Source organism: Salarias fasciatus, chromosome 5 (assembly GCF_902148845.1).
Source record: "Salarias fasciatus chromosome 5, fSalaFa1.1, whole genome shotgun sequence".
NCBI lineage: Eukaryota > Metazoa > Chordata > Actinopteri > Blenniiformes > Blenniidae > Salarias > Salarias fasciatus.
Window position 1 is genome coordinate 20,128,816 of NC_043749.1, and position 27,926 is coordinate 20,156,741.

Genomic DNA, 27,926 nt, shown 5'->3' on the forward strand with positions numbered 1-27,926 from the left:
CCAAGTTTTAATTTTTTTATTTTATGTGTCCTGCTAGTACTCTTTGGCGCCATCTGGTGGCTCATCAAGCTCCAGCTGACTTTAACGTTTAACATTTCCTTCCCCGTATTCATTATAAACCTGAGCTCATGAAACCTCTGGAGCAGATCCCGGGTCTCCAGTGTGACGCTTTTGGATCTCTTTTATTGTTGATGTGAGTCACATACGCACGTTAAACCTCGTGCCAAAATCAACAACTGCCGCCCCCCCGCCCTCCCCCTCCGCTCAGCCTCTCACCACCCTCGTGCAGCTGCCTGCTCCTCTGGACCCTGTGCCAACTCCCTGGAGCAGCCAGAGACGGGCCTGAAAACTACAACTCTGTTGTTCACCACAACAGCTGGCGATTTACTCACTTAGTGGATGTTCAGAGGGAATAACAAGGACACAGAAAAACACACTGATTTCATCAACTGGTAAAATAACACTTTACAGCCATTAGAATTCAGAATGAGGGAAACTTTAATTTTTTTTATTATTATTTTGTGTCAAAAAAAGGAGCATTTCTATAAACATTAAGTTTATTCATTGTGTTATGCAAGGCAGTAAAGATAACCTTCAATGTAACTTAAACAATATTTCTTTCTGTTTAATAGAATTTTATTTGCTTCTTTCTTACTGACACAAACACATTTGTCGGCCATACGTGCAAAACGTTTCTAATAACAGTGTATATCTTGTAATATTGCAACCAACGCATTTGCATTATTAAACCCGAACCCGGATGTCAGTGTTTTTAACCTTCAACGCCGAGTTCAGGAGCCAAATAAAGCCAAGAGACGAAGCTGCGGGTCGTTGCTTCTGTCGTTTGTTGTAGCACGAGTGAAAGTGCAGCGTGACATTGGTGAGAAATGGAGATTAAAACATTCAGGGAGCACCAGGTGTTCTGACGCTTTAGGCTTCACTGGGAGTGAGCCAGAGCTCCTGCACCTTGACCGAAGCCGAAGCCTTTGGGACCAAAATTCTTTGCGTAGCAACCTGTGAATAAAATCAGACAGTGAACGGTGAGATGCTGCAGCACACTGAGGTCTGACTTATTTATTTGAAGGAAGGGAATGCCAACAGAATTTATAATATTTCTGGTATTTGTGCCAGAGTGAAAATAAATAGTGATATAGCTTCATAGCTATTTTCATTATCTGTGAATTTTGATTATGTGTGATACGAAACACTTGCAGTTGCAAGCAAACTTCCATTCTTGTCAGGTTTCAGCCTTAAATGCTACAAAACGGCAGCAATAATCTCATATATTCTAAATGCACTTTCAAAATAGCAGGAAATAATGGATGTTTACATTTAAATTATAATATACCAAATCCAAGAGGCTCCTGATGAACTGATACCTGAATATAAGCATTCAGACAAAGTGAGTGATTAAACTGAACCCATGAGATCAATAGCAATTGATTTTTAGACTGTATTTAGTGACAAAAAAAAAAATGGCTGCAGCAGTTAATAAAGACTTGATTCATTTACATGTTGAGAAATTTGGCATTTGTCAGTTCAACATGAGTGACACAGTATGTCATTGTTTAAAATGTGATCCTTAATAGGCATGGGCCGGTTACCGGTTTTAAGGTATACCACGGTATGAAAAAGTCAAGGTTTCAAAACCACTAAAATTTTCCGTCATACCGTTCCTGCGGTATGAGCGTTTTTTTTAATGTGACGTCTAATCGGGGAGAAAGTAGCGGTCCCTCACGCTGTCTGCAGCTGCAGCCTAAAGCCCCCCCCCCCCCCCGCGCTTGTTGTGAGTGACCAGCAGGCAGCTCTGCAGGCTGTGTGATGGCTGAAGGAGGCGAGCCCCCGGAAGTTTTTCCGCCGTCCAAGCGGACTAAAAGTCGGCTGTTTGGGAATACTTCGGCTACCGTGAACGGCCACAGCTTGGAGGAAGAAGGTCGCCCGACGTGCAAAACGTGCTTAAGGACAGTGGCAGCCCGAGGAGGCAATACATCGATTATGATAGCACATATAGAGGGTTTTCTCGACGCATCATCAGGCGCGTCATCGACCCGGAAGTCGCCATCTTGGAGGTACTCCGTATCACAACAAAGCACGAGTCCTAAGGAAGATCCAGAGCGTTATCAAGAAAAATGGTAAATTATTGGCAATAGGTCAGACCGAGAAAAACATTTGGAATTATATAGACGTCGCCCAGCGACAGACTGGCGACCTGTCCAGGGCATACTCTGCCTTCGCCCACAGCAGCTGGGATCGGCTCCAGCCACCCGCGACCCCAAAAGGGATAAGCGGTAGAAAATGAATGAATGAATGAATAGACTTCCAAAAGTTATAAAAAACCAGGGTGAGGAATGCCAAAAACTATCAGAGGAACGGAGGCGCTTGTGGTTAGCAAAGCTTAACCAAGATCTACGAGGGAAAAATCTGGACAACATCCGAGTTTGTCAGGTTTCTTGTCAGGTAAGTGAAACAGAGTGCAACAGTTTAAGCTTATTAATGACTTCATATGTTACTTTGATCATTCATAAATGTTTAGCTTCTACAGAAACTTGAATTTTTTATGTCCCTAGCCTTAAGAGATGTATTACTCCTGAAAAAAACTGTTTGTGCTAGATTTTTAAAGTATTTTATGTAAAAACAAAACAAAAAAAACATATTTCAGCTATCACACTATTTGTAGCCATCAGCCTGGTAATATTTGCGTTTTAATCAATTATTTAGAACCCCAACCCCTACGAAAGTGCTGGTCCCCAGTGAGGGTCCAGGAGGTGGGAGCCAACTCCTACGGATCTTTACCACCAATAAACTGTAGCTTCTCGAAATATCGGGCTTTCTCTTTTAACCCAAGGCCTTCCCGATATTCCTTTGCTTCTACAGTCCGTTTTGACGAGCTTTCGACATGACTGAACGCACTCAAATTGTTCCATAACACACAATCGCGACTACTGTCAGTGTGATTATTTACATTGAGTATCTCCAATATGGCGGCGCAGCGAGGGTACCGCCCAAGTCGTGACGTCGGTGAAAACCCTCTATACGGGAGCACCACCCATCGCTGTATGCTAAATTTAAGGAAAAGTTAATGCTGTCTTGAAATGAACGAGCGTATTAGCGTCTGACATTAGTGAAATGAGCTTGTTACCGAGGCAGATATGGTAACTACCACATCTTATCTTTTCTTCATCTCTGTCTTTTAGTAACTTTTTTTATATTTTACCTGAGGCAGATATGGTAACTAGCTTGCTAAGGATTTATCTTAGCATGCTAGTTACCATATCTGCCTCAGTAAAAAAAATAAGCTATCTACAACTTTTTGCTTTCATCAATCTTTATTGCTAAGATTGATAACTGATTACTCGCTAACATGACGTGAGGAAGAGAGACGCACATGTAATGTTTTATTTTGTATGTCTTATTTTTTTTATTTTTAGAACAGAAAAAATAAAAGACTGTTCAATTGAAATGTTTTTCCTTTTTTTTTTTTTTTTAAATACAGACATTCAAAGTACACATTTTAGAGCTGCAACCATACCGTGATACTGTGATATTTTTGCCTAAGGTTATCATACCGTCAGAATCTCATACCGGCCCATGCCTAATCCTTAATTCAAGGATTACTTTTATAAAGTCCCACAACTAAATCCCAGTAATCTTAAAGGGTACATATTGTGCTTTTTTCACTTTGTGAAGAGTTTCTTATAGTAGTATGTTTTGCAGTAGGCTCATTATGGCGTTCAAATTTGAAAATTGTCTGTGTCCTCCCTGTCAAATTTGAGTTGGGTCCGCTTATCCTGAAATAAGCGAACCCCCCCCCCCCCCCCCCCCCCCCCCCCCCCCGACTGTGCCCCTTCCATGTGTGTGTGTTTGTGTGTGTTTGAGAGAGAGTGTGTGTGGACAGACGCGTTCAAGTGCATACCGGGAAGCAGCCTCAGAGACAGCCTGTTCTGAGGAGGGCTCGTCAGAGCCACTTTTTAGACCGCTGAAACTCCGGACAAAGGATGAATTTGGGGCCAACAAACTTAAATATTATGTTTTTGGGCTTCTCAGACCTATATGACGTGACTGAAAAATGGCATAATATGTCCCCTTTAAACTACCTCACCCCAACTCTCCTCTTAGACCCACCACTGCCTGAACCTGAGGGTTTCAAACTCCCGGCCTTACAGAGGTTAGGTTAGGGTTAACTATGGGATAGATTCAGGAAAAACCTTTCACCAAGGGGATCAATGAGGCGTTCACTGACCTTTACAGTAGATTTCCCCGTCTCTGTCCGCGAGGGTCGTGGACTCCAGCCCTTTGCCACACTTGGCACAGCGGAAGCAGCTCTTATGCCACGACTGCAGTGAGAGTGAGTGACGGAAAACAATAAATTCCAGCGTTGAGCAAAAATTTGTGTATGTTATCCTCCTTTTAGATCATTTTGAATTAAATGAAAAGAACAGCGTTGATCTGTCTTACGTTGCCTCCTCCGATGACTTTCTCGGCTAGATACACATTTTTTCCACATCGAGGACACACATCTGAGCTTCCTGCTTTCTGAGCAAACTTTGAGGCGTTTGGGTTGTTGGTAGGACGGTGAGGAGCTTGTCTGTCAAGGAGAAAACAGGATTTAAAAAAAAAATAGATAAAATCACCACAGTAATGTAAAATCCATCTGGGAATCGAGAGTCTCCAGTAAAATCCAAATGCATGCGCTATGCACCTTGTTATTTGAAATCTGGTACATTCTCATTTGTTTTTATGTTGTCTGATTTAGTTTATCCTGGTTAATAAACTAGATTTAAGAGTTTTCATGTCCTCCTGTTCTCTCTGGACTGTCAGCCTGATCAGAATGTACTCTGTTTCCACCTATAATCAACTATTATTGGTAAATAAGAGGTGAAAGTGTTGCTCACACTTCAGGTTTGATTCCGAGTCCCTCTCCTGTGTCCATACTCAGCGTGCCAGCTCCTCCTCCGAATCCGTAGCCTTTTGGCCCATATTTCTTGCCGTAGCAGGACTTGCAGTAGATCTCATTCACATGAACAGCTACTGTGGTGCTGTCTAAGTTCTTCCTACAGACCACTGACAGAAGAAGAAGAAAAACACAGTTCACTTCTTTTCTCTAAGTGACAATAAACAAAACAGATTTCACAAACAGTCCATGTTACTTAAAAAAAATGTTAAGTAGTAATCATGTTGTGACATTTCTAAGAGGAAAACTTCACGGCCGCAGCGTGCCGAGCTGACTCACATCCCTTCTTTCCTGTGCTGGAAGCGGAGAGTACATGTACCTTCCTTTTCCATATAAGGAAGACCTTCATCACATGTTTCCCCCAGATCCAAATAAGGACTGAGATGTCACAGTGAAAACCTGCGGACGCTCACTCGTTGTACTCGCACGCCGAATTCCCTGCATTCCTGCTCATGAATTAACGGATTCAGCAAAGCAGATTACCTGAAAATGTGGACACTTACTGCAGAGGAAACAGGATTTATGCCAGCTCTTCCCCTCGCACTGCACTTCCTCGGCGAAGTAGACGGTTTTCTGGCAGCAGCCACACTTTTTCCCTCCTCCAAAAGACATCCTGCAAACATAGGAAGAGCTGCTTGTGTACAATTTCTCATTCACTGTATATATTGCGTCTCAGACTTCATCTGCGACCTCGAAGTGCGACACAAAAAATGCATGTAAAAGGAGACGCACCAGTCTGCTCTGGTGTACTGTGCCTGTGTGTCTGGGCTTCTGTAAAATATGTCATCAAGCGACTTCTATCAGCCTGAAAACCTCAGCAGGCTGTGTTTAAATAGCCGCCGCATCACGTAATGTTTGAGGTACGTCACCACGGGGTTGTCATGTACACAGAATGGCTGCAGTCTTAGATTGCTTTCGACAAACAGGAAATTCCTCTCATTTTATTTTGCAATCACACATGAACAACACTGACCTCAGACATCTGAACAGGCTCCAATGTGACAAGCTTTCCTAATATGGTTAAACAAATCATCTTAACGATAAGCTATATTGTCTTTACTTTAACCCTCAAGCTGGGATTCAGCTCTGTCTGTGATGAAGTTTGAAGGCGTTTTGATATTAACAAGTTCCAAAGGAATTCTGTTGAAAACCTTGAAGAATACCTCATGAATTATTCAGACCTCACAACTATGTTAAAGTCCTTAAATAAAAAACAAACAAAAAAAAAAAAACAACTTCTAAACTCTGTGTAGAGTTTCATCTGTTTATGATAAACTTCCTCAGACTTTAAAATCATAGTCAACTCATATTAGCTGTACAATATATAGAAAAAATATATACACTTTTGTATACTGCATGTATTTGGCCTCCTAATTTATTAGTTTTTACTCACAACAGTGTCTTTGCAAATTACATTATTAATTTCTCAAACTTTTAAAAGATGTAGACATGAATTCAACATGTAGAATGAGTGTAGCCACAATATCTGTTAGTATGTGTTGAGTTATTTCACTTACCTGAGTCAGAATTAAATGCTTCCTGATAAATCCAAGAGACGTCTGAGTGGAGGAGAGACACTTGTCCAAGAAGGAACTGATGGAGGCTGAGGTGACAGCATGCTGGACTCTGAGGGAGGAGTCAGGACTCAGAGGGGGAAAGATGGAGGGAGGAGGAGGAGAAATGGTGAAAACTGACAGAAATAGAAATGGATGAAGACAAAACAAATCATAGCCTTCTTGTATCTTATTTGTCCTTTAAGAAAAATCCACGAGAATCCTGACAGGTGAAGTGAAGTGTTTAAAACAAAGCTTGAATGGTAACTTTTCACAATTTAGATATTTAGTTTGATTATTACCCCCTAGTGGTAGGAAGAGGTAATTGCAGTTAATCTGCCCATGCTCGAGGCACAGCAGCAAACCCCAGAAAGCAATGTGTGTGAAGACACAGAGACCACGGTCTTCTGGTGTGCAGGCGGAGCCCCCGAAGACTTCAGCCATTTTTTCTACAGGGTGGGGAAGCAGCGTCTCCACTGTGGAGAGGAAGAGGCAGAACAAAATCATGGCCAAGTAAAGCTCGGTCCTCTGCCCCCCTCCACCGGATGGAGGTGATGTGAGAGAAAAGAATTTTTACATTTTTTGATATGGATAAAAGAGGAAATACTGTACCTGCTTTTGATGGATAAGATATAGTTTCAAACACTTATTACAAAGAGATCGATTGAAGGGAGAACATTTTAATATTTTCAGATGCTTTTAATATCAGGAAATGTGTGGAACAAGAAGATATGAACAATTTGAACATAAAATAAAAAAAATACATATATTTTATTGTTATTCAGGGAAAACGGCATAACAAAGTTATTAACACAACATTCTTTTACAAACCCCTGCAACTGTCTTTCTTAATCCTGACATTTGTTTTTGGCTTTTTGCTTATAGAAGTTGCAAAAATATTACAGACTGCTTTTATAGTGATATCCTTGGAGAAGTAGCCCCACTTCATTCTACATCCACCTTCTTTTCTCCTTTGCAAAAAAAGACAAGACATAACAGCATCGGTTAAAAAAAAGTCACAAAACTGTGTTATGTTGGCCATTTTGTAATTAAGAGATGAATATGGTGTATTAACTCCTAAATCTATAACTTTTTAATTTTTGCTGTCTACAAGAAAGCTGAGTTCTTCTTCATGTTTAATATTGATGTGCTAACAGGTGTTGGTGTGAGGAGCATCATATTCAGGTGTCTGATGTTGTCATAATATTTTAACCCCACATGCATCCGACGGGCAAAGTGTTCTGAGCAGCCCTCAATATGCTGCTCTCCACACCAACGGCAACACTCACTGTCATCTCAGTAAATGTACAGAATTCAAAAAGAATTCCCAGTGTTAACGATGTGCAATATATTGCACACCGTTAACATCCCTACCGTGAACCAGCACATCCCCTCCAGCTTGGGATGTTATCGGAAATCAAAGCTCTTGCTTGTGCAGAAGCAATATCATGACGCTCGATAAGCATTTATCATCATAATTAGTGAATGGTCTCCAGTGCTGAATGAATCACATGAAATTTGACTCCATTTCTCAGATTTCTATGTGGGAATCTAGACAAAATTTTGCACAGATCAAGAAATAACTGAATACATTAAAAACAAAAAAACTTAGGACATCACTTTAATTTTTGTCTCATTTTGAAAACCTAATTCAGAGTCAAAAGCCTGTTCTTGCCATAGTAAGTGTACAGTATCTCGTTCAAATCTCTCGTGCATTTGTGTGCGTCCGACACCGTTTGAAAGGAACTACCTCGGAGCTTTGCTGGCATTTTGCCGCTGATCTTGTGCACTGTGACATTCACCAACCGCGGAGGCCGACATTCACTGTCTTTCACACTTTGGTCCAAACGTTGCACGATTGACCTTTTCTGTATCAGAGTCTGATCTCAGATCCTGCTTCTCCACAAACTAAAAACCCTGAGGCCCCTGCTTGTATTTTGGAGTGTCTGTCTCTTCTTTTGCTTTTAACCAGAAAAAAAAAAATATAACATGAATGCCAACGCTTCTTATGCGCTTTAGGTGTCTCCCCACACGAGCAGAAGGATCAAGAGCAGGTGAAACTGGCGGGAAGATATTAGTCAATATGAGGAGGGATGTAAAAGCCTGCAGATAGTAGTGCTGCTGCTTGGTCTGCCTTCCTCTCCCCTCTCCAAGCCCTCCGGGCTCTTCACCATCATCAGAAGAGACAATGATGAACTCAAGACGCCTATTTTTAGCCTGCGATTGGCCAACACTAGCCCTCTGTCTCTGCTCGCTGGACATCGGCCGCGGCCAGTCGTAGAGTGAGCGCACATGTGATTATGCTCATGACAGAGCGGGGAGAGAGAGGGAGGGAGGGAGGGAGGGAGGAAGAGAGGCTGGATTGACAGAGACTCGATGGATTCATCCTGAGGAAGAGGAGAGGATAAGAGGCAGAGTGAGATAAGAGGCTGGGCTGCGGTCCATCCATCACTGAGCGGAGGAGTGGAGGCTGCTCGCCGGAGTCTCATGAAGGAATTCACCGCACTCTCTTTTTTTTTTTCTACTCCATTTATTTGACTCAACTCGAAGCCATGACTCCGCTCTTCCTCCAGGCGTTTTAGTCTCCGCAGAAGCTTTTCCAAGTTATCAGGTGAGGAGGAAAACTGGAAGGTGAGCTGACTTCCTGAGAATAGCTGTGTGTTGTATTTGCTGTGTGTGCACTGCACAGTTTAGACTGCTGTGTGTGTTTTTCATATGAAATAATCCCATGTTACCTGTGATCTGCTGTGTTGTTAATGTGTTTTGGGAAGTTATGCCAACTTGAGGCCATTTTTCTCTAATGATTGAGAATCACTTGAAAGTGAAGACAGCTGTGCCCACACTTCGTCACTTCAATAGCCAAAGGATGTGTCATTGTTTAAAGTGCCGTTTAACAATTTCAGAAGCTTTGTTTTCAGTCGATTAGGGACGTCAGAGACAAACGGACGAGTTCAGCTAATTTTAACTTTTTTTTCCCTCAGCAAAGCTTTCGCTCACCCTGCTGCCAACTCTCTTGTTCTTTATCAGGAAACAAAAGCAAGCTGTTCAAACACAAATACCCAGATTGCTTTAGTGTTGGATGCAACGCCATTTACATGGATTTGAATGTTAAAGCGTAATCCCCGATTCATTGCGCCAAAGGGGAGATGTGCTAATTGCACTCAGTGCAGCAGAGTCTTGAACGGTTTTGGGAGGCAGCGTTTTGCCGTTTCACTGAATCCGATGTGCTCTCAGCTGACTCCCGCTTTGCAGCACGCACTGTGGCCATAATATTATCTGCAGACATGCAGTTTCATAAATTAGTCAGTAGAGGTCACATCCAGGCAGAGATTATGTGGAAGTGATGCTGAGACACACCCTGTTTCCCCTCTCTCTCTCTATCTCTCGTTCTCTCTCTCTTGCTGGTGTTTGCTGGGGTGCATGACACACTAAGCTGTGCTGATGCCAAAGGTGACAAGGTTTATGAAGTGAAGCAGAACGTGCACGCATCGGAGTGTGAAGTGCACAATTAATAAGCTGTGAGAGCGTGGAGCCAAGGATGAAGGACTCCGCTATCGTTCCTATTCACCGGGGCGGTTTTCTACCTGCATGTGACCCTACACATTCTTTATCTCAGCACCTCTAATTAAGCTGCGATTGTGTTCAGTCCTCTGCGAGGAATTTAATAACCCAGATATCAGCCTGTATCACCCAAGGTCAGACAGCAAACATGCGTCTTTGCAGCACACACGATTCACACGTTTCAGCATATTTCTGTGTCTCACCAGTTTGTGACTGTAATCCTCACTTATCTCCTGTTTGTGCATCGACACGGAGGATGTCGAGCTCCAGCTTCCAAACCGCCTCGGCTTATAATCTCTCCTCATGAACCTTCGTCGCCCCGCAGAGCCATTTAACTTCAATCAGAGGCAATTTGCTCAAATGGGCAAGAGATATGAAACCAAGCATAACGCCACTGATCGCCTTCAGTCTTCACACCAGCATGTGTTGCTGTGTTGCTGGTGGCGCATGCTGAATTGAGTCCTGCTTGACCACATGTCCTTGGCCTGAACTCTGCAAGCCGTGTTGTTCAAATTACCGAACATCTGTAGATGATAACAGTCGCTTGTTGCTTCTTCAAAACAAAGTGGACTTACCCTGCTAGGCCTGGAAATAAAGAGTAGTTATTTGGAAAAATAACTCTTTCATCATTGCGTTGCCCATACAGATGAATTAATGTGCAGAAGAGTGGAAATTTCAGGCTGTTTTTTGGGAAGTGGAAAAGAAATGGAAAAGAGTTTAGAGGAATTCACCACGTTACACTTAATTCATTGAGCTTCTCAAATTTACACATGCTTTACATTATCATTATTGAGTTTCCTCTCAGGGTAAATATTTGCTTTTCAAGGGAACAGTGGATATACTAAACTCCTGAATGTACATATAGTTGGATTGGTGGAGTCTTTTGTTGACACCATGTAGGATTGTGGACATTCATGAAGTGAAATGGAAGTTAAAAAACTATTAATGGAAATTAATAAAAAAACTTATTTAATGGAACATCCTCAAAAATATTTAAATAAACACATTCACAAGGCAATGATGACTAGAAGCATCAACAAAATAGAACAAATAAATCACAAACCCTCAGAAAGCCCCTCTCAAGTCAACATGTTTTCTGTTGTTAATGAAAGTGGGTTCTGTGGATGCAGTCTAACATTAATGCTGCTAACAGTGGGACGTCTTTCATGTCGCTGAGAGAGGACTGAGTTTGTTCAAGATTGATTATGCAGCCATTAAACAGGATTTAAATGACATGACAACCACTCAGACAGCAGATGCTTAGCTGAAGCAGTCAGCTCAGCGAGAACAGAGACTTCAGCTCTACAGATTTACTACTGTATGTAATGTGTTATTCCAAATCAAAGCCCAGGACTGTCAAACGTCTTTCTGTAATATTTGTTCTCATTTCACACAAACGGGAAAGTCTTAGTCACTGGTTCTAATCTGTGCCTCAAAAATTATAAAGAGAGTTTTTAAATCTGTGCTGCCAAATTATCACTCCAGTTTTTGTCTTTTTTTTTTTTTTTTTTGCTGTGAGCAGACACCTCTCAGTCCTGTGGCCCAGATTCCCATTGAGGGTCGGGCTGAGGGAATCTGTGCCCCATAGGCAGCCAACTACAAACATGCAGTGACAATTCAAATTAGTCCAGTTCACTGGGTCTGGCTGTGACTCAGGACAATGAGCGCCGCGCTGAAAAAGATGCATACGCAACCCGCCGTGACAGACGGGGGGAGAGCAGGAGCCGGGCAGTGCGCAGAATGAGGCAGATTTATGAGTCTTTCACCAGGTACACAGCCCAGTTAAAGCTCAGCACTTTTGTTCGGAGGGACTCGGGCTGGAGCCGCGCCAGGTCCATTTGCAAGTCAGAAAGAGCGCCTGCTGGCTAAGTAGTCTGATCCACAGGCACCAACTGCAGCACAGGATCTGTCTCCAGTATTGTTATGCAAGCAGGAAGCGAGCAGCCCCACTTTGATCCAGGCATCGGACAGCGGCTGAGATGCTCCGGAGCTGGAAGCTGCTGTTCTGGGTCTCATCCGGGAATTTGCATATTGGACGGCAGACAGGCGCAGAGATCGGAGCAGCTTCTCTGCACTGTTTGATGGACACACAAAGATAAACCTCATCACTCAGCATCCTTTTTTTTTCTTCTTCCTTTTTCTCTTGTTACTATATCACAAAGTTTTTTTTTTCCACTTAATCATTGGTAAGTTTGCAGTTCTTACTCAATACTGTACAATGAAATACTGTCAGTTTACCATTAAAATAAGCGGCATGAAAAAAAATGAAGTTACATTTTCACCATTAATCTGCATTGAAAATAACTCCACAGCTCATGATGTGTGATTTCCTGTGGACAGTCTGCTATAAACATCACTTAAATGAGTTGTCTGTATCAACTGCATGAAGCTGTGGCATTTATTTATCACGTAAGTGCAGCTGACAGTCACTTAACAGCAGCGCCTCATGCTTGAGTTGACAACCATGCGTATGACTCGACTCAGAGAGAGGGGGACACTATCCGGCTGCAGGAATCATGCCTGCAGACTTTCTGGTCTCCCTTGCTGGACTTTCACTGTCCTGCCTGGGACGGGGAGTCATGTGCCCAGTAATCGTCTGGGATGAACTGCTGACTCATACCCACTTAGTGCTACAGGCTACTGCTGCATCAGGCTCATGCTTCTTACTACTAATCTGCTTAGTTTACACTGACATACAGTACACCACAATTATTCACACTCTGCTGTTTGATGTCCCCATCAAAGCCTGAATCAGAAGGAGCAGATTCCTCCAAGCACCAAATTCCTTTGAAATGTGAATATTTGGTAATCTCCCTCCTTTTTAACGTTGGTTCTCCAAAGAACATTTGAAGATTATGCCACGACAGTGATGTACTGTGGATTGCTACTTTATGTTAAGCCTGCACAGCATGTTAGATTCAGAAATGGCAAACCACACATGTAATATTCAGAAGAGATTAATATGCTTTGCTATGTGCCAGCACGAATTTAGCTATTACACCCACTGGTCACTTCATTAATTAGTCCAGTCTCATTCAGTACAACAGCTCGACTGTAAATCCTGCATCTGCAATGATTATAAAGTGAAATTTTTCTCGACAGTGCCACAGAGGCTTATGTATTTTGAAGGTTGTGGTTTGCAGTGATGCTGAGCTGGATTGCATTGTACTGAGAGATGTTTCTATTATTTCAGACACAATTCTCGTTATATTGTCCAAATGTATCTAATGGAGTGGCTGACGGATGTTTGTTCATCAAGCGTTTTACTATCTTCCTGTGCTTTGTTGTGGCTCCTCAGTTCACAGATTTACTGTTTTGGTCCTCTTCCATGCATCATTTCAGTGTCCCCATCTGACACAGCAGGCGGCTGCTCTCATAAAAGAAACCCTCTAGGAACAAACAGCTCTGCACCAAACCGACAACACTGCATTGAAGGCTTGTGATGTTCAAATTTCCAGATATTTTCTTCAGCTACACGTAATGATCGAACTACAAAATGTACACTGGACTTTATTTTTTTGGGCGCAGCTATGATTCATTCATCCTTCTATCCTTACTCAATTCATCCAAGTCAGATTTTGCAGTGTTTAGATCTAAGATTATAAAGGAAAAATACATCCTGAACAGTTTACAGAGTCACTGCAGTGTTAACAGATACAATCATACTATGGACAACATACAAACTTCATTGAGACAGTGACCATCAGCCAAGAGGTGGAGTGAGATGAGGCCACTCCACAGGAAGTTCTGAAAATGCAGCCAGATGACTGAAAGGAAGTTACAAAATGAATGTACATCATCCTTGTTTTGGCCTCCTTGCACTGGATTCCAGTCTATTTTACATTTAAGTTCGATACTTTTTTATATCGATCTGACCTCCTAGCAGTTAAGCCCCATTCAGAGCCAGTAAACTGCTCTCACACTTCCTCAGTCCAGGTTAAAGAAAGCATGTGTTGCTCGAGAATTCTCTGTTTCTGCTCCCAGCTTTGGAATAGCCTCTCCGACAAAGTAAAAGCTACTAAAACCGCAGATCATTTCAAAGAGATGATTAAAAAGGCATCTCTTTGACCTGTTGAATTGGGATCACTATTTTACACATTTCTTAACCCAGCACCAGTTTATCCTGTCAGATCATCCACTGACTTTACTCAGCTTCATCATATTAAATTATATATTGTTTCATTGTGGAACACATTACTTGAAATACGTATTGATCCTGTTATCTCTTGTTCTGTTTTATCTTTGACATACCTTTGAGCCCAGCTCTTTCCTCAGTGACAGTTCTTTTATGTGCTTTATAAAATAGCTTTGGCTTTAAATCAAGCTGTAATAGCCTTGATATTTGACTATCTCTTGTTGTTCTTCTCCAAAAGTGGGCAAACGTCATAATGGACTCTGAGGTTTCCTCGTTAACATGAACAAATCTGGTGATATTTAATCAACTGTTGGTTTAACAGGGTTTCAGATGAAAAGCAGTCTGCTCAATGTGTAAACCTGTTGAAATGAAAGTTGTGTTTTTGAACACTTCGAGTGACTAAAGGTATTGACGTTTCAAACATGACTCCAGCATGCTCTGATGCTCTGATCAGTCCCCACATGGCTGGAAATGCCACTGATGGTCTGTGATGCCACCAGCAGTAGAGATAATCTGCTATGAGTGTATCTTGCTGCAGTGTTTAATTTAACTCCTCCCAGTGTCATTCTGGATTATGGCATGACACCACGAGAATTATGACCTGTGGGAAGACAATATTTTGTCTGTTCGGATAAAATGCTGCAAAGGCCTTAATTTTGCCTCTTCCCAGGAGTCTGCTTCAGACCCAAAACTCGTTTAGACCTGCTGCTCATCCTTTCAAAGAGGCATTTTGCCGACTTTGTGGCCACACTGAGCTGCTGCACAGTGGATTCATATCTGATTCAAGATTAGACATATCATCAACATAATTATAATGGCATGCATGCGTGGAGATGTCTTGAAACACCAGAGAGCATCGTCCCCGTCTTGTTGTCTCATAAATGCCACGTCTCAGCTCCTCCTCAGTCCAACTCTCTGCATGTGTGTGTTGGTACGTGTGGTTAGTCTGGTTTGGAAAGTCTTGTCTGCAGACATGCTCGAGCAGCAGACACTTTCCACCTCGGCTAACCCGAAATGACATGTGCGCCGGCCTCGGAAAACTTAATACATATTTCATATATCCATTTTAAGCTGTTATATAAAAACAGGAATAAAGCTTTTGTCAGAGACGTGCACGACGCAGCTTGATATGCAGGTGATTGCATCCAGATTGTGCAGCATCTGGTTCTGTCCTGCTTTGATGCAGATACTGTGATGGTGCAAACATGAGTAGATAAGTAAATTAAAATTACAATTTTTTCCGTGTGTGTTTGTAAAACAAAAATGCTATTGCATTCACATGTAAAGAGCTTTGTACATTAACAGCGAGTGGTTTGATCCAGTGGCTTCTTTTGAAAATAAATGTGAAACTTGCTGCTGCTGTCTGGAGCCCTCAGGAGGAAGGAGAATGATTGAGGCGTAACTCTTGAGTTTCGAGTCTTCAGGTTACAGTTTTTGTCACTGTGCACATCTTGTCAGCTGCTGAGTGACATCTCCCAGCCTCTGCAGCTCCCTGGAGAACTGACATTTGAGTGCAGTCTGTCCCGCAGCGAGGAGAAGCTGAGCCGAACCAGACGTTGATGAACAAACTCAGGAGACTGCTGGTAAAAACACAGCCGAGATAAACTAGGACAGAGCGGATTGTGTCAAGTTTTTTTGAGGAAGCATGAACCGCTGTTCCTCCGCCAGCTGACCTTACTAGTTTTATGAACTTTGATTTTCAAATTTGGCAGCATTGTGCCGAAGTTGAGATCTCTATACTGTTGTTGAGTTTCATCAGGAAATGAGCCCACATTTGGAACGAGAAGCCCTCATTGCACATAGGAATATGCTAATGACTCAATTGTGTGTGTTTTTATAATTCAGAGCAGCATGGCATGGCGTACAGTGGTTTGCACTGCTGCCTCACAGCAAGACTGTGCATGGTTCAAACATGCTGGCTAGTTTTCAGAGTGTGTTTTCTTCATGTGCCTGTGTGGGTTTTCCCTGATACAAAGGCATATTTGTTTGGTTAATTAGTGACTGAAGACTTGCTCCATTAGTGGGGGTCTGTGATGCACTGGCAGCTTGTGCAGCATGTGCTCTTGTTTGTCGGGTAGGCTCCAGTCCATTGAAGTTTTCGAGTCTGTTCTGACTGGAAACAGCCCACTGCTCAAACTCTGAGACTAGTTGTGTGCACTGTAACCCCAACATTCAGTATGAATAACCCTGGTTCCAAACATAAATCCAACTCCAGTCAAGTGAAATCAAAATCCATGCAGCTTTATTTCATCAGCCCATGTGCTACATTTCAGATTCTGCCACAAACTATACCAAAAATAAAAGCAGAGACTCCACAGATTATGACAAATAAAAGGGTGTATGTATTTTTTCTCGCAGAGTCCTTAAAATAGACCCTGTTTCAAAGAGTTAGCGTGACTCAGCTGGGATAAAAGTGTTTCTTTAAAGGAGGCTCCTTTTTAATCTGGTGAACAGGCTGACAGATGGAGAGGATTCACATTTCAGTGACTTGTGGTTTTGCCATGCTGAAGATTGACCTGAGTCACGCCCTTAAGAGCCATATGTACAAAGTTCCTCACTTCATCTCACATTATTTTCACATTTTCATTGATTTGTTCCTTTCTAGTAAATGATGTCGTGCTAGCTTTCCTTTACTTTTAAGAATAATGTCACGGTTAGAAAGTAGCGAGTAGGACACACTTCACTGGATCTGCCTTTGATAATATGAAAACTGTCTATTTAGCCTTTGGAATACTACTCCACCAATCAGATGCTGTGTTTTTAAATTTCATCCGAAACACTTTTCATAATGTTTTCGTTCAATCAGCAATCAACAAGAAATGCTGTTCAAGCTAAATGAATACATTATTTTGTGTTTGCCTGAGGCATTTCTCCACAGCAGCAGTCACAAAAACCTCTTTTCTATACCGCACGACATGATGGCCAAACATATGAAAGTAATCATGTTGTTTATATCATTGTATGCTTATAATTAGGATTTGTTTCAAGGTATTTAGATTAATGTGACTGTCACTATTTTCACAATATCTGAATTCTCCAGAGGTAATAAATCCTATTTCCAGTGGAATTCAAATGAAAAACAAAGAGAGCTGTGAGTGTTTACTTGCTGCACTCTTTTGCCAGTCAGCCTCCAGGGTGGAAGTGAAAAGCCATGTTTCATTTGCTTATGCATGAACTGAATCACTCATACTCGTACCGTTTTTACTTCAGATTGGACGGTATGATCAAGATGGATTTCTGATGCATGTTCCCTCTCCTACCTGCTCTAATAACCCAGTTCTCAATGCCAGTGATACATCAGAGACAACTGCCCACAATTTGACTCATCACAGACCTGCAGTATACCGTCCTGCTTCTATACAAGCTTTAGTTCTCTTCAGACAAGTGTGTCAGTTGCGTAACGGCTGCCTAACTGCAGGGGCAGGTTGTTTCAGCGTGCACGGGGGCTTTTATAACACAGCATCCCGCGCTGCTTGTGATCCTTTTCTGGTCCTTCAGGGGCCGTGTCCACATTTGTTTCAGGTGAAGGGAAATTATTCATGTCAGAGCTGCAAAGGAACCTGGGATACACTGTGAAAAGTCCTCATTGACCCCGTTTGAGCTGTGAGGCTGCAGACGCCGCAAGGTGAACGGCTTCATTTTAACTGGGTGGCAGCTAAAACAGTGACCATGTGAGGTTATAATGTATCTTAAAAGATTGTTCAGGTTATGGTTAATTATTGTTACAAACTAAATATCCGATGAAAAATACATCAGGTTGATTGTCAGTGTCATTGCCTTACACCAAGAGCATCAATGATTTGAGTTTAGTTAAGGGCTTTTCTGTGCTCCAGTTACTCCAGTTTTCTCCTACAGTCCGAAAACATTTGAGGTGGTTTGTTGAGTCTAAACTGACCCTTTGTGTGAATGTGAGTGTGTGTGACTGAATGTCTCTTTGTGTTTGTCCTGTGATGGACTTGTGACCTGTCCAGGGCGTCGGCTGCCTTCACCCACAGTCCGCTGGGATTAGCTCCAACCCTCCCTGATCTTCTGACATGAACAAGTAACCAAAAGTACTGTTAAATAAGATATATTCAACTGAACCCATTATGGGTCTCGCATTTAATTTTCTGAAATCTAGTTGGGAAACAGGTGTAAGAAAAGACTTGTGAGTAATGTTGAAAGCAGAACATGTCCCAGTTCAGAGGTCTGAATCCATTTTCAGCTAGTTTTGAACCACTGTGATTTCATTGGATAAAATTGCATGTAAGGCAACACAGTGCTGCGGCAATTTTTTCCTCATTTCCAAAGGTCCGTTAGACCTTTCTTTAGATACGGCCTTGAACAAGCCAATGCAGTGTGTTAGGTTAATAAATGCAGATGTTCACATCTGGTTGGATAGGAAGTAAGAGTGACTATATTTTCTCTATGTTAGACTTTTTTTTTAATGTGATTAGATTTAGAAATGTTCAAAATGATCTGTCATTTCAAAAGCTCCTAACATGACTGCCTGTTCTGTTCAAGCTGAAAGAGCAGTTTCTGCACTGCTCAGATACATGATGTTTCCAATGTGAGGTTATGTATTTGACTCTTTGCTGCTTAAATGTTAATGTTTTATGAATGTTTGATGATGTTTGCTGTGGTGGTCCTCGAGGAGGCTCAACTCTGCTGGAAATTAAACAGACACGATATTGCCGATTAAAACTTTGAAGCAATATGAATATGATTAAATCATAAAGTCTTTTCCTGCCGGAGCAGAGAAAAATTGCATGGTATACGCTGTTTAAATTACTTTCTGAATAAATTCTCATTTAATTTTTTCATGCCAAACAAAACTGTGAATCTGAAATCTACAATTTAGTACACTTTATAAAGGAACCAAGCCCTCAGTGTTTCACTGTGACCTCTAGGGTTAACATGCAGACTCCACACAGCTTGTCTGCCAGCGGAGTTCAACAAGAATTTTCTTGCTGTAGGGAGGCTGTACTAACCACTCTGTCACCGAACCGCCTCGACGACTTAAACACATTAATTAGACAGACTTGTGTTTGTTGCTGTTACATCACTGAAAAGATGTTGTGCATTAAAAAGTAATAATCAGCTTCACGGCGGCTCATTTCCTGTCAGCGATGTGCGGTGGAGCAGGGAAACATCTCACAGGCGGACTGCGGCGGTCCCCCAGGTCCCGGGTTGAGAAATGGTTCTAAGACATAAAGAGCAGTACATCGGCAGTGTTTCATAATGTGTTACTGTGTGAACTTCCCCCCACTGGAATCGTTTCCTTCCAGCCGAATTGTTGTTTCTGTGCTGTTTTCTAGCAGTGCTAACAGGACGCAGCTGCCTGACGCTGTTAATGATGTCATGGCAGCGCTGACCACCGTTAATCACTTAAAGTGACTTACGAGGGATAAATCCCTGTAATGGGCCAACAGATTAACACACTCGCCTAAATGCATACTGTAATCTTGCATGCCACAGGAAGTACAGTGGGCTTAATTTAAAAAGACAATATGACCATATTTAATAGCTTTATGGTAATCTTTCGCTAATTGTTGATTGGCAGACATCAGGGAAAAAGGTGAGAAGTGACAGCGGCGTTTTGCAAGACAGCAAAATGCATATTACTTGCACTGTGCCAAAGGTGCACTGCAGATGAGCGCTGCTGCAGGGAGAAGTAGCAGTCTTAGGATGTCTCAGATCAGCAACGCTGGACAATTATTGTTGATGGATGATCCATTTATCTATCTTCCATAATGCTTTATCCAGTTTAGGGTCACAGGGAGCTGGAGGTGATTCCACCTACTTGCAAGACATGTTGTACCCTGGACATCCCAGGGCAAACACACAGGGAGCGGACATCAGTCATATTCTGTTTTATTGTTGCTGCAATCGAAAAAGATGTCGTTTTTCCAATGTTTTCAACAAGAAAGTTACTTATCGTTAATGTTATTGTGGTCTGAGTCTGTACACTTTCGCTTTCTTCTTTTTACTTTGGTTTTATTTAAAACAATGAACAAAAGAAGAAGCCTTTTCTCTGTGAAGTTTGCATGTTTTCCTTTTGGCTGTGCAGCGTTTCTAAAGGTACTTTCTTCCACAACCCAGTAACATGCTTCTGAGGTCAACTGGTGACTCTAAATTGGCTTTTCCTGTTCAAGGCTCCAGTTAATATGTAGCTTTGGGTTTCTGACTCTGAGTCATCCAAGATCCATGAAATCTGAAATCACCATTGTCCTTCAGAAAGCACGTGATGTTCACACAAGATTAGACTGGGGTAACAGCAACGGCGCGCCCGTAGTCAAATGTAAGGAGATCCATTGTTTACTTGTATGTTTGTTTTTGATATAAAATGTGTGTGTTCACATGTGTGTCGCTGAGTTCATGTCTCTCCCAACGGAGTTTCTCTCTGTCAGATTTGGGACTCTTGAGGAAATGATGAAAATCAAGAATCTGGGACTCGGTGCTATATTTAAAAATGAGATCAGGTCTCTTGTAAACCTAGATAACTCGGCGGTCCCGAGAAAATTGAATTATCCAGATAATGCAATCACGCACTTGTTCAACTCTGTGTTGGAGCCGAGGTCCAGTGAAGAGAAACTTCAGCAGAAAGTGACTGTGTGTGTCCTCACACGTCCACACTGAGACCGGCACAGAATATTAATTACAGATTATATTAAGAACTTCTTAATGACTGACTGAATCATTTCCAGATGCGATCATCTATATTTCAGCCATTCCTGGCATTAATAAGTGCGACTCCTCCGTCTTCTAAATACATTATCAGACCCTGTGGCAGTGCTGCTCTGGGCTTCACTGCACTTTTTCCAGAGTAAAGTAATGCTGCGCCGACATGCTGTCGGTCATCACGAGTATCTTTAGTCTGGCCCTCGGGCTTGATTATAGGTCTGGAGGTTTGGGGCCGTTTTAGCTCCCCGTCGCTCCGGCTGCTCTGATGACGGCCTGTTGAAGGACTGGTATGTCGAAAAGGAGCACAAAGTCACATTCAGATTGTGATGGAAACGTGAGCTCGGGGGCGAAAAACAACACATGATGTCACCGGGCGAAGATTGAAACATGAGTCACTAATAAGTCTGGTCATAAAAGGTGAACCGTGTGTGTGTGTGTGTGTGTGTGTGATGGTGACCTCAGGGAGGAAAGAAAAAGCTGCAGACGTGAAGACTTCCCTGTCTTCCCCTCGCTGTCATCCAGCATTGATTTGCTCCCACTCCCTCTGAAGCAGCATCAGGCTGTAAATTGTATTACTGCAAACTGCCTCGTACTGTTAAGAGAGGCTCGACTCTGCTGAGAGCATGTTAGTCTGCATGGCATCACTCTGTCTCCTCATTGTCTGTGTGCAGAGGATTGTCGGACGTTGAGGTAAGATGATAAACAGCTTGTCATGATACAGAAAAGAGAGAGGGTTTTCTTTTAATTTTATTTTATCTTATTTGACATTTTGAACAAGTGAAAGCAGTAATTTTAAGTTTATCTCAGTAACACTGATTCATGATTTCATTACTTCTCTGAAGCATTCATAAAAAGAAAAAAGTGATATTTTTTCTATTTGTTATGGAATAAAGAGTATAACTTTTTATTTATTACACATGAATGCTCCTGAAAGCCTGCAGATGCACATCTTTTCCAAAGCACATGTGCACAAGCAGCAGTTGTTTTTCAGGCACATCAGAGATTTTCACTGCTTCACCTCAATTCATGAATAAGACATGATGAGAGGGGCTATTTTGAGATGACGGGCCACACGGGGACAAAATATAATATTTGCTCATTTCAGTTCCGGTAACAACATTACATTATTAAAAGCAACTCTGAAAAAGAGACAAGTTTGGATAATTTATTTAATCTGAAATGCAATGTGTTTTTGAGAGGACTTGCATATGTACATTAGATATTTTCTGTTCTTGGAGTTTAATTGGGGAAACGCAGACGGATTCCCCTTCAGGACAAACAGACCTGATCCTGATATCACATGAACAAGCAGGACAAACTTGTTGAATTGATTATTTAAAGCTGCAAACCAATGTTTTGTTTTATTAGTACAATATTATGAAAAGAAAAATCCACAAAAAAAGCACTCCACTGCACAGATTCATCGCTCAAGACCCACAATAGCTCCTCATTCATCCTCCGTCATGCAGCTCTGATGCTCTGGGCAGACGGGAGCACACCATAAAAATGAACATTTTACTCTCCTGTCTTCTCTGACATATTTGTGTGATCTTTTTATACACAGGGACTTCACACAACTCACAAGATGCTACAAATGGTCACTGAATCACACGAGTTGTATATCTCAATTCAGGCAGTCAGTTTTTCATTCTTTTTTAATGTTATTTTTTTAATCTCCAATTTTAACCATAACAGACAAACTGTTCATGTTACTTGGTGTGTGCGAACTCTACAGTACTCTACAATAATGATTATCAGTGATCAGCTTTAAGCAGGAGAATACCTTGGTGGAGGGTTTCTCCGTCATTCTACCTTCCCATTAGCGGTGCTCTCCTCTGCAGGCCGGTGCGGTGAGGACAGCCGGTGTTGGCACGGCCTGAAAAGAGCTTTTCTCCTGCTGCACGTGCCAAGTGGTGTCAGTCTGTCGCCGGCTTTCACAGCACGCTTCGCACTGGAGGTTGTGGCTAAAAGACCAGGAATACATTAGAAAAATCTGCTCGAACATATGGAGTCCCTTCAGATGCACGTGTTCCTGTGATTGATTTAGCTTTCATCTGGTCGCTTGTTTACCTTATTTTAAACACAATATAATTTTAGTCTCCTTTCCTGGAAAAGGGATTTGGACAGTTTTAATTCATGCTTTAATTGGTATTTTGTTCTTAAGATCAGCTGTCTCGCAGAATCATTAAAAATGCAGCTGGAGGTCAGATAAACATTATCAGACTCACTTCTGATCTCTGTTTCCTCTGGTGAGAGATTTAAGCTTGTGACTCATCTGGTTTTCAGACCTGTCCTCTACTTTGATGCTGTAAGTGATCCATAATGGTATAAAGTTCCTTCCCCTCCAACCATCATCTCGTCTTTCTTCTCTCCCACTCACTCATACTTACCGTCACTTAGTGTGGTTAGACACTTTCTCTGTGTGAGGCAGACGCGCTGGAATGTGCAGCTGTTTCACACTATTGGATTCAATAAGGACGCTAAATGCAAGCTTTCCATCCATCAGGCTTTGTGCAGCAAAGACAAATGTCCAGACTTTGGTCGACAGGCAGCATTATCTTTAAAATAAAGAACGATCAAAGAATAAGTTCCTTCGTCATCTCCCGAAATATGATCTTGTTCAGGTGGATTTTTTTTTTTTTTTTTTTCACCTGGAATTTACTGGCGAAGCGGCGTGGCTAGTAACTACTCCAGGAATCAGCTGTAATTTATGAATTTAGCCACAGACTGATGATTTAAAGACACAGACTGCCACAACTAAATACATTTGCCTAAAATTTAAGTACAAACACCTCATCTCTTGTCTGTTTTTAATCAATCCAAAATTTGAACCATCCATTTGACCTTCAGATAAGTAGAAATTTACAGATATCTATGTATATTCTTTTGGAAAATAATGTTTTTTTAAAATGTCATTATTATACAGCTCTGAAGACGACAGTTTGCAACAAACTGGCTGTACCCAGAACATATTGTCTTTGAATAATTCAATTCTTAACTCAGTTTCACTTTTTAAATACCGCACCAGGAGTTGCCAGCACATCCAAGCTCACACAACCAAACAGGACTCTGAGTTATTCCTCGTTCCACAGTCCAGGATCCGTGCACAGAAATCTTTGATGATACCCTAGGGACTTTTTTCTTTCTCTTTACATTGACTGCGCTGGTCTTGAACACACTTGTGAAATATGGCGGACCGTAAAGTGTGTAGCTGGAGTATCATTAACAATATGCCGTCATGCCTTTACTGTCTTTCTAGCTTTGTTGGTGCTTCTGTGCTCTTGCTCTGTTTTGACACCGTCGCACCTCAGGAGAAGTATGGTTTATGTTATAAATTCAAACTGATGCCTCATATTCAATTTTCCTGTTTTTTTTCCCCCAGATCTCAGTCCCCTGACTGTCAACAACCATGAGCGGTGGAGTGAATTTCAAAGTCATATCTCAGAGCCAGAGCGACGCCGGTGTCAGCTCCAGTCTGCCTTTACCTCGGAGCATGATGCCTCTCCCCAAGGTGGATTCCAAGCAGCAGTACGGCGGTCTCCCCAATCCCGGCATGCCGTATCAACACAGCACCAAACGGCGAGCTTCCGACTCGTCCACGTCCGTCTCCACGGGCCCCTCGGAGCCGCTGAGGGGCTCGGCTTTGAGGAACCACCTGCTGCAGCAGAAGACCGGCGTGTATTGTCACAGAGGCCCGGCCGCCACGGAGCGGACCGACGGCACGTGCTCGGCCTACAGCAGCCCTCAGGTACCAAAGAGGGAAGCCCCCCGATCCAAAGACACCCTGGACCTCCGGAACAGCGCCATGACCCAGAAAGCTTTACGAGACCTCCAGTTAAGAAGAAACACCAACAAGAACTGGACCTTTGGAAAGTGTCGTCAGAGGAACGTGGACAACGCACAGCAGGGGGACTCCTTACGCCGCCTCTCCGCCAACCTCCCGTCAGGCCACGGACGCGGACGCCTCTTTTATACCAAAGGTGCAAATGGGAACGAGGTACCAGCCGTCTCTTCAGGTGTAATGGAGAACATTCAGAGAGAGGCCAGGAACGTCTCAAACCAGGACCCGGGAGCTTTCGACAGACAAATGTTCAACAAGTCAAAGTCTTCCTGTCTGACTTTCAACATGGCGCGCAGGGCGAGCGAGCCAGGAAGAGTCAACATGGCCGCTGTTGCCCCTTTCAGGTTCAGGTAAGGGACAGAGCTTCACTTCTAATAACTGAAAATCTACAAATGTGTTTTGCTCAAGCCTGAAACATATTTATTTGTCCGCAGGTTTCAGATTCACGATGACACAGACACCACCCTGGATGATCTGAGCGACTGCTCCTCAGACTCCATGGAGGTCTGCTGTGATGACCTCGGTGAGTTCTTACCTCTCGTTTACACACATTTATCTTTCACTGATGAGAATATTGGCCTCATCGGATGTTATAAAGTAATTTCCCCCAACTTCCAAAATAAGTTTTTGGGCCGTCAGTATCTCTTTTCGTCTTTGGTTGGAGTGAACATCGCTCAGCGTGTCTGGTTGGCACTGAGTCCCTCGCTGTGTCTTCATTTCACTTCATCTCTGTTTTCTTGTTTGTCTGATTAACAAAAAAGTCCCCTGAAAGAAAAAAAAAACGGTGACAAGAGGTTGCACAAATATTTTCTGCAGGCCTTAAGCCAAATAACTTGAGAATTCTCACTATTGCTGGTTTTAGAAGTAATATTTGAAGGTTTCACTCTTAAACTTAAAGAGCAAACAGCTCTTAAACTTCACATTGCACTGTCCTTGACGTGCTTTTCTCCTCTGGCAGTGTATTTATCTCAAAATAAGTTACTTAGGTCTTGTAAAAACAGACGTATTTTCACAGTTCACAGAGGGTCAGACAGTTGGTTTTGCTGAAAAACATTTTTCCATTTGTATTATATTACATCCTGTAACACCCAAACTTTAATACAGCTGGCTGTTGACTCTGGACTCTGTTCAGCGTGGCAGTTGTTCTCACAAGGTTTGCCGCCAAGTCAGCGAAGGCTTCATACTGCTCGTACCACCTGTTATGTGCATCAGGATATCCTGAAGTGCTTCACGTATTTCTTTATAAGCATGTGGGAAAGCAGACTCTTGGCCTTGAGCACTTCTCTCAGCTCCGGTCCGCCCAGATCTCAATGTTTTTTGTGTGTCTCTGTTGTGCCATCATCATCAAATTTTCATCATTTATATCAGTCCTGTGTGAAAGATTATATTCTGAATTATGTATTTGCTCAGATTCCTGCAAAGCCCTGTGCAATGCATGTCTTGTTGCTGAGAGATTGCAAAACAAATATACTATGTGTTCACTTCTCCTGCTTCTTTAATCAGAATGTCATCACTTTAAGAACTTATTTGTTCGTTTGAAAGAGATTCATAGTCATGGTTCCATTACTCACCCCTTGGACATTGTATATTAAAACTTGCTTCACATGTGTGCATCTTTTTAGCTCGTCACAAATAAACAACTATATACTTTACAATATGTTAAATGATAAAAAAAACAAAAAAAAAACACAAGAGTAGGTACATAAACAGCTCCATGCTGGTTGTAATAATTCCTCATTCATAAACAACTTGCTTCCAAAGAGCCTTATTTCACCACATGTGCCCTCTGTAGGAGCAGCGTGTCATTACACCCACATGAGAGGGTCAGGTCGAGGTGAAGACCCTTCCGAAGAGAAAACTGTGTTTTGTTTTGTTTTTATAAACTTGATTCAAATGAAACTTTCTGAATCATATCTCCTCCCAGACTTGCATATCTCTGAGAATAAAGGCTGGTGTATAATTCATTCCTCCATGATATTCCCCTCCAAGCACAAATGTTCCAGTTCTTTTTTTTTTTTATCAGTACTTTCGTTCATGCTATTGTCCTTACTCCATAAAACATCAGGCATCTTTGTACCAACATTGCTTTAAAACTTATGATTTTAAAGTGATCAAAGCTTTATAAAGTGATATCAACTTCAAATATATGTTATATTAGGATTCATAGTCGATGTCAATCACAGTCTGTCATCAATTAGGTAATTTCTTAGATATTAACATCGAACTTACTTGAAGTAGTTAGACTGATTGTTGCATTTGCTTCTGTTGAGTGTGATAAAGAAAAACTACAACTTTAAACAAATTTCTCATCAGTCAACACACACCCAATGCAAAGTGACCCTGCAGAGGGGCAAATATAAAACCCTCTAACTGGCTTCTTAATTATCTTAATGACTCTGAGGGGCGAGGGGCTCCGGCCCGCCTCCTCTGGGACAGATGAGACCAGTGACTGAGTGGTCTTCCGACGAGGGTGGGCAGATGCAGAGAGAGAGACTGAGTGGTTTGATGGGAAGATCGGCTTTCACCTCCTGTCTGGGAGTTCCCCTCGTCCCCACTGGACAGACCGATGGGATGCTTAAATTCACTTTTTTTTTTTTTTCTGACTGTAAAACAAATAGATGTGTCTTAGTCGGCTGTCATCTGGCTTCAGGTTTATATTCGCTATAAGATGAAATATAGGTTGTTTTAATGAAAGTTCCATACAGCCGAAACGACTGTCGGGATCTTTTGTGAGAATTTGGCTTTAAAATAACTCGGCGTTCAGAACAGGGACACTCACTGCTGCAGGACTGCTGCCAGCCGGAAAATTAATCACAGTGATGAATGTCTGAACTCAGATAGGACTTTTTTTTCCACCTGCATTTCCTGAGTCCATCGTGAGTAAACTATTGCTCAGTACATGAAGGGAATTTCTGTGAGAGAGGAAAAAAAAAAATCCCTCCATCCATCTTCACTCCTCTGGCTCAAAAAAACTACACTTTGTATTAGATCTTCATTCAAAGGCTTTTCTATCTCAATAATTACCACGTGAATTATAACAGTATGGACATTATTCACAGCACTGATGCACTTTATTTTAGAGACTGAATGTAATGTCCTGAAGTGAAAAAGTAAATCATAAAAGTGTGATGAAGGGCCAGTAGTTTTAGGTTGCGTCTTTATTTTTCTTTTCTTAATGATTACATGATACCCTGATGTCATGATTTTGGCATCCGGCCTCTT

General features: G+C 42.1%; 2 protein-coding genes across 2 annotated transcripts in view; one reads left to right on the forward strand and one right to left on the reverse strand.

Moving 5' to 3' along the window:
* Positions 1-465: 465 nt before the first annotated feature.
* Positions 466-6,590, reverse strand: csrp1b (cysteine and glycine-rich protein 1b). The gene is made up of 6 exons (XM_030092675.1): positions 6,469-6,590; positions 5,455-5,564; positions 4,893-5,061; positions 4,456-4,585; positions 4,241-4,334; positions 466-1,014 (listed from the first exon to the last, which is right to left on the reverse strand). Exons 2-6 carry the CDS (start codon positions 5,561-5,563, stop codon positions 938-940), a joined length of 579 nt encoding a protein of 192 aa, XP_029948535.1. The 5' UTR covers position 5,564; positions 6,469-6,590; the 3' UTR covers positions 466-937.
* Positions 6,591-9,069: 2,479 nt separating this feature from the next.
* Positions 9,070-27,926, forward strand: part of nav1b (neuron navigator 1b) — a 65,536-nt gene continuing 46,679 nt past the window's right edge. The window contains exons 1-3 of the mRNA XM_030090863.1: positions 9,070-9,135; positions 24,244-25,054; positions 25,139-25,227. Of these exons, the coding sequence (XP_029946723.1) occupies positions 24,273-25,054; positions 25,139-25,227 (871 nt within the window). The 5' untranslated portion in view covers positions 9,070-9,135; positions 24,244-24,272. The remainder of the gene's footprint in view (positions 9,136-24,243; positions 25,055-25,138; positions 25,228-27,926) is intronic.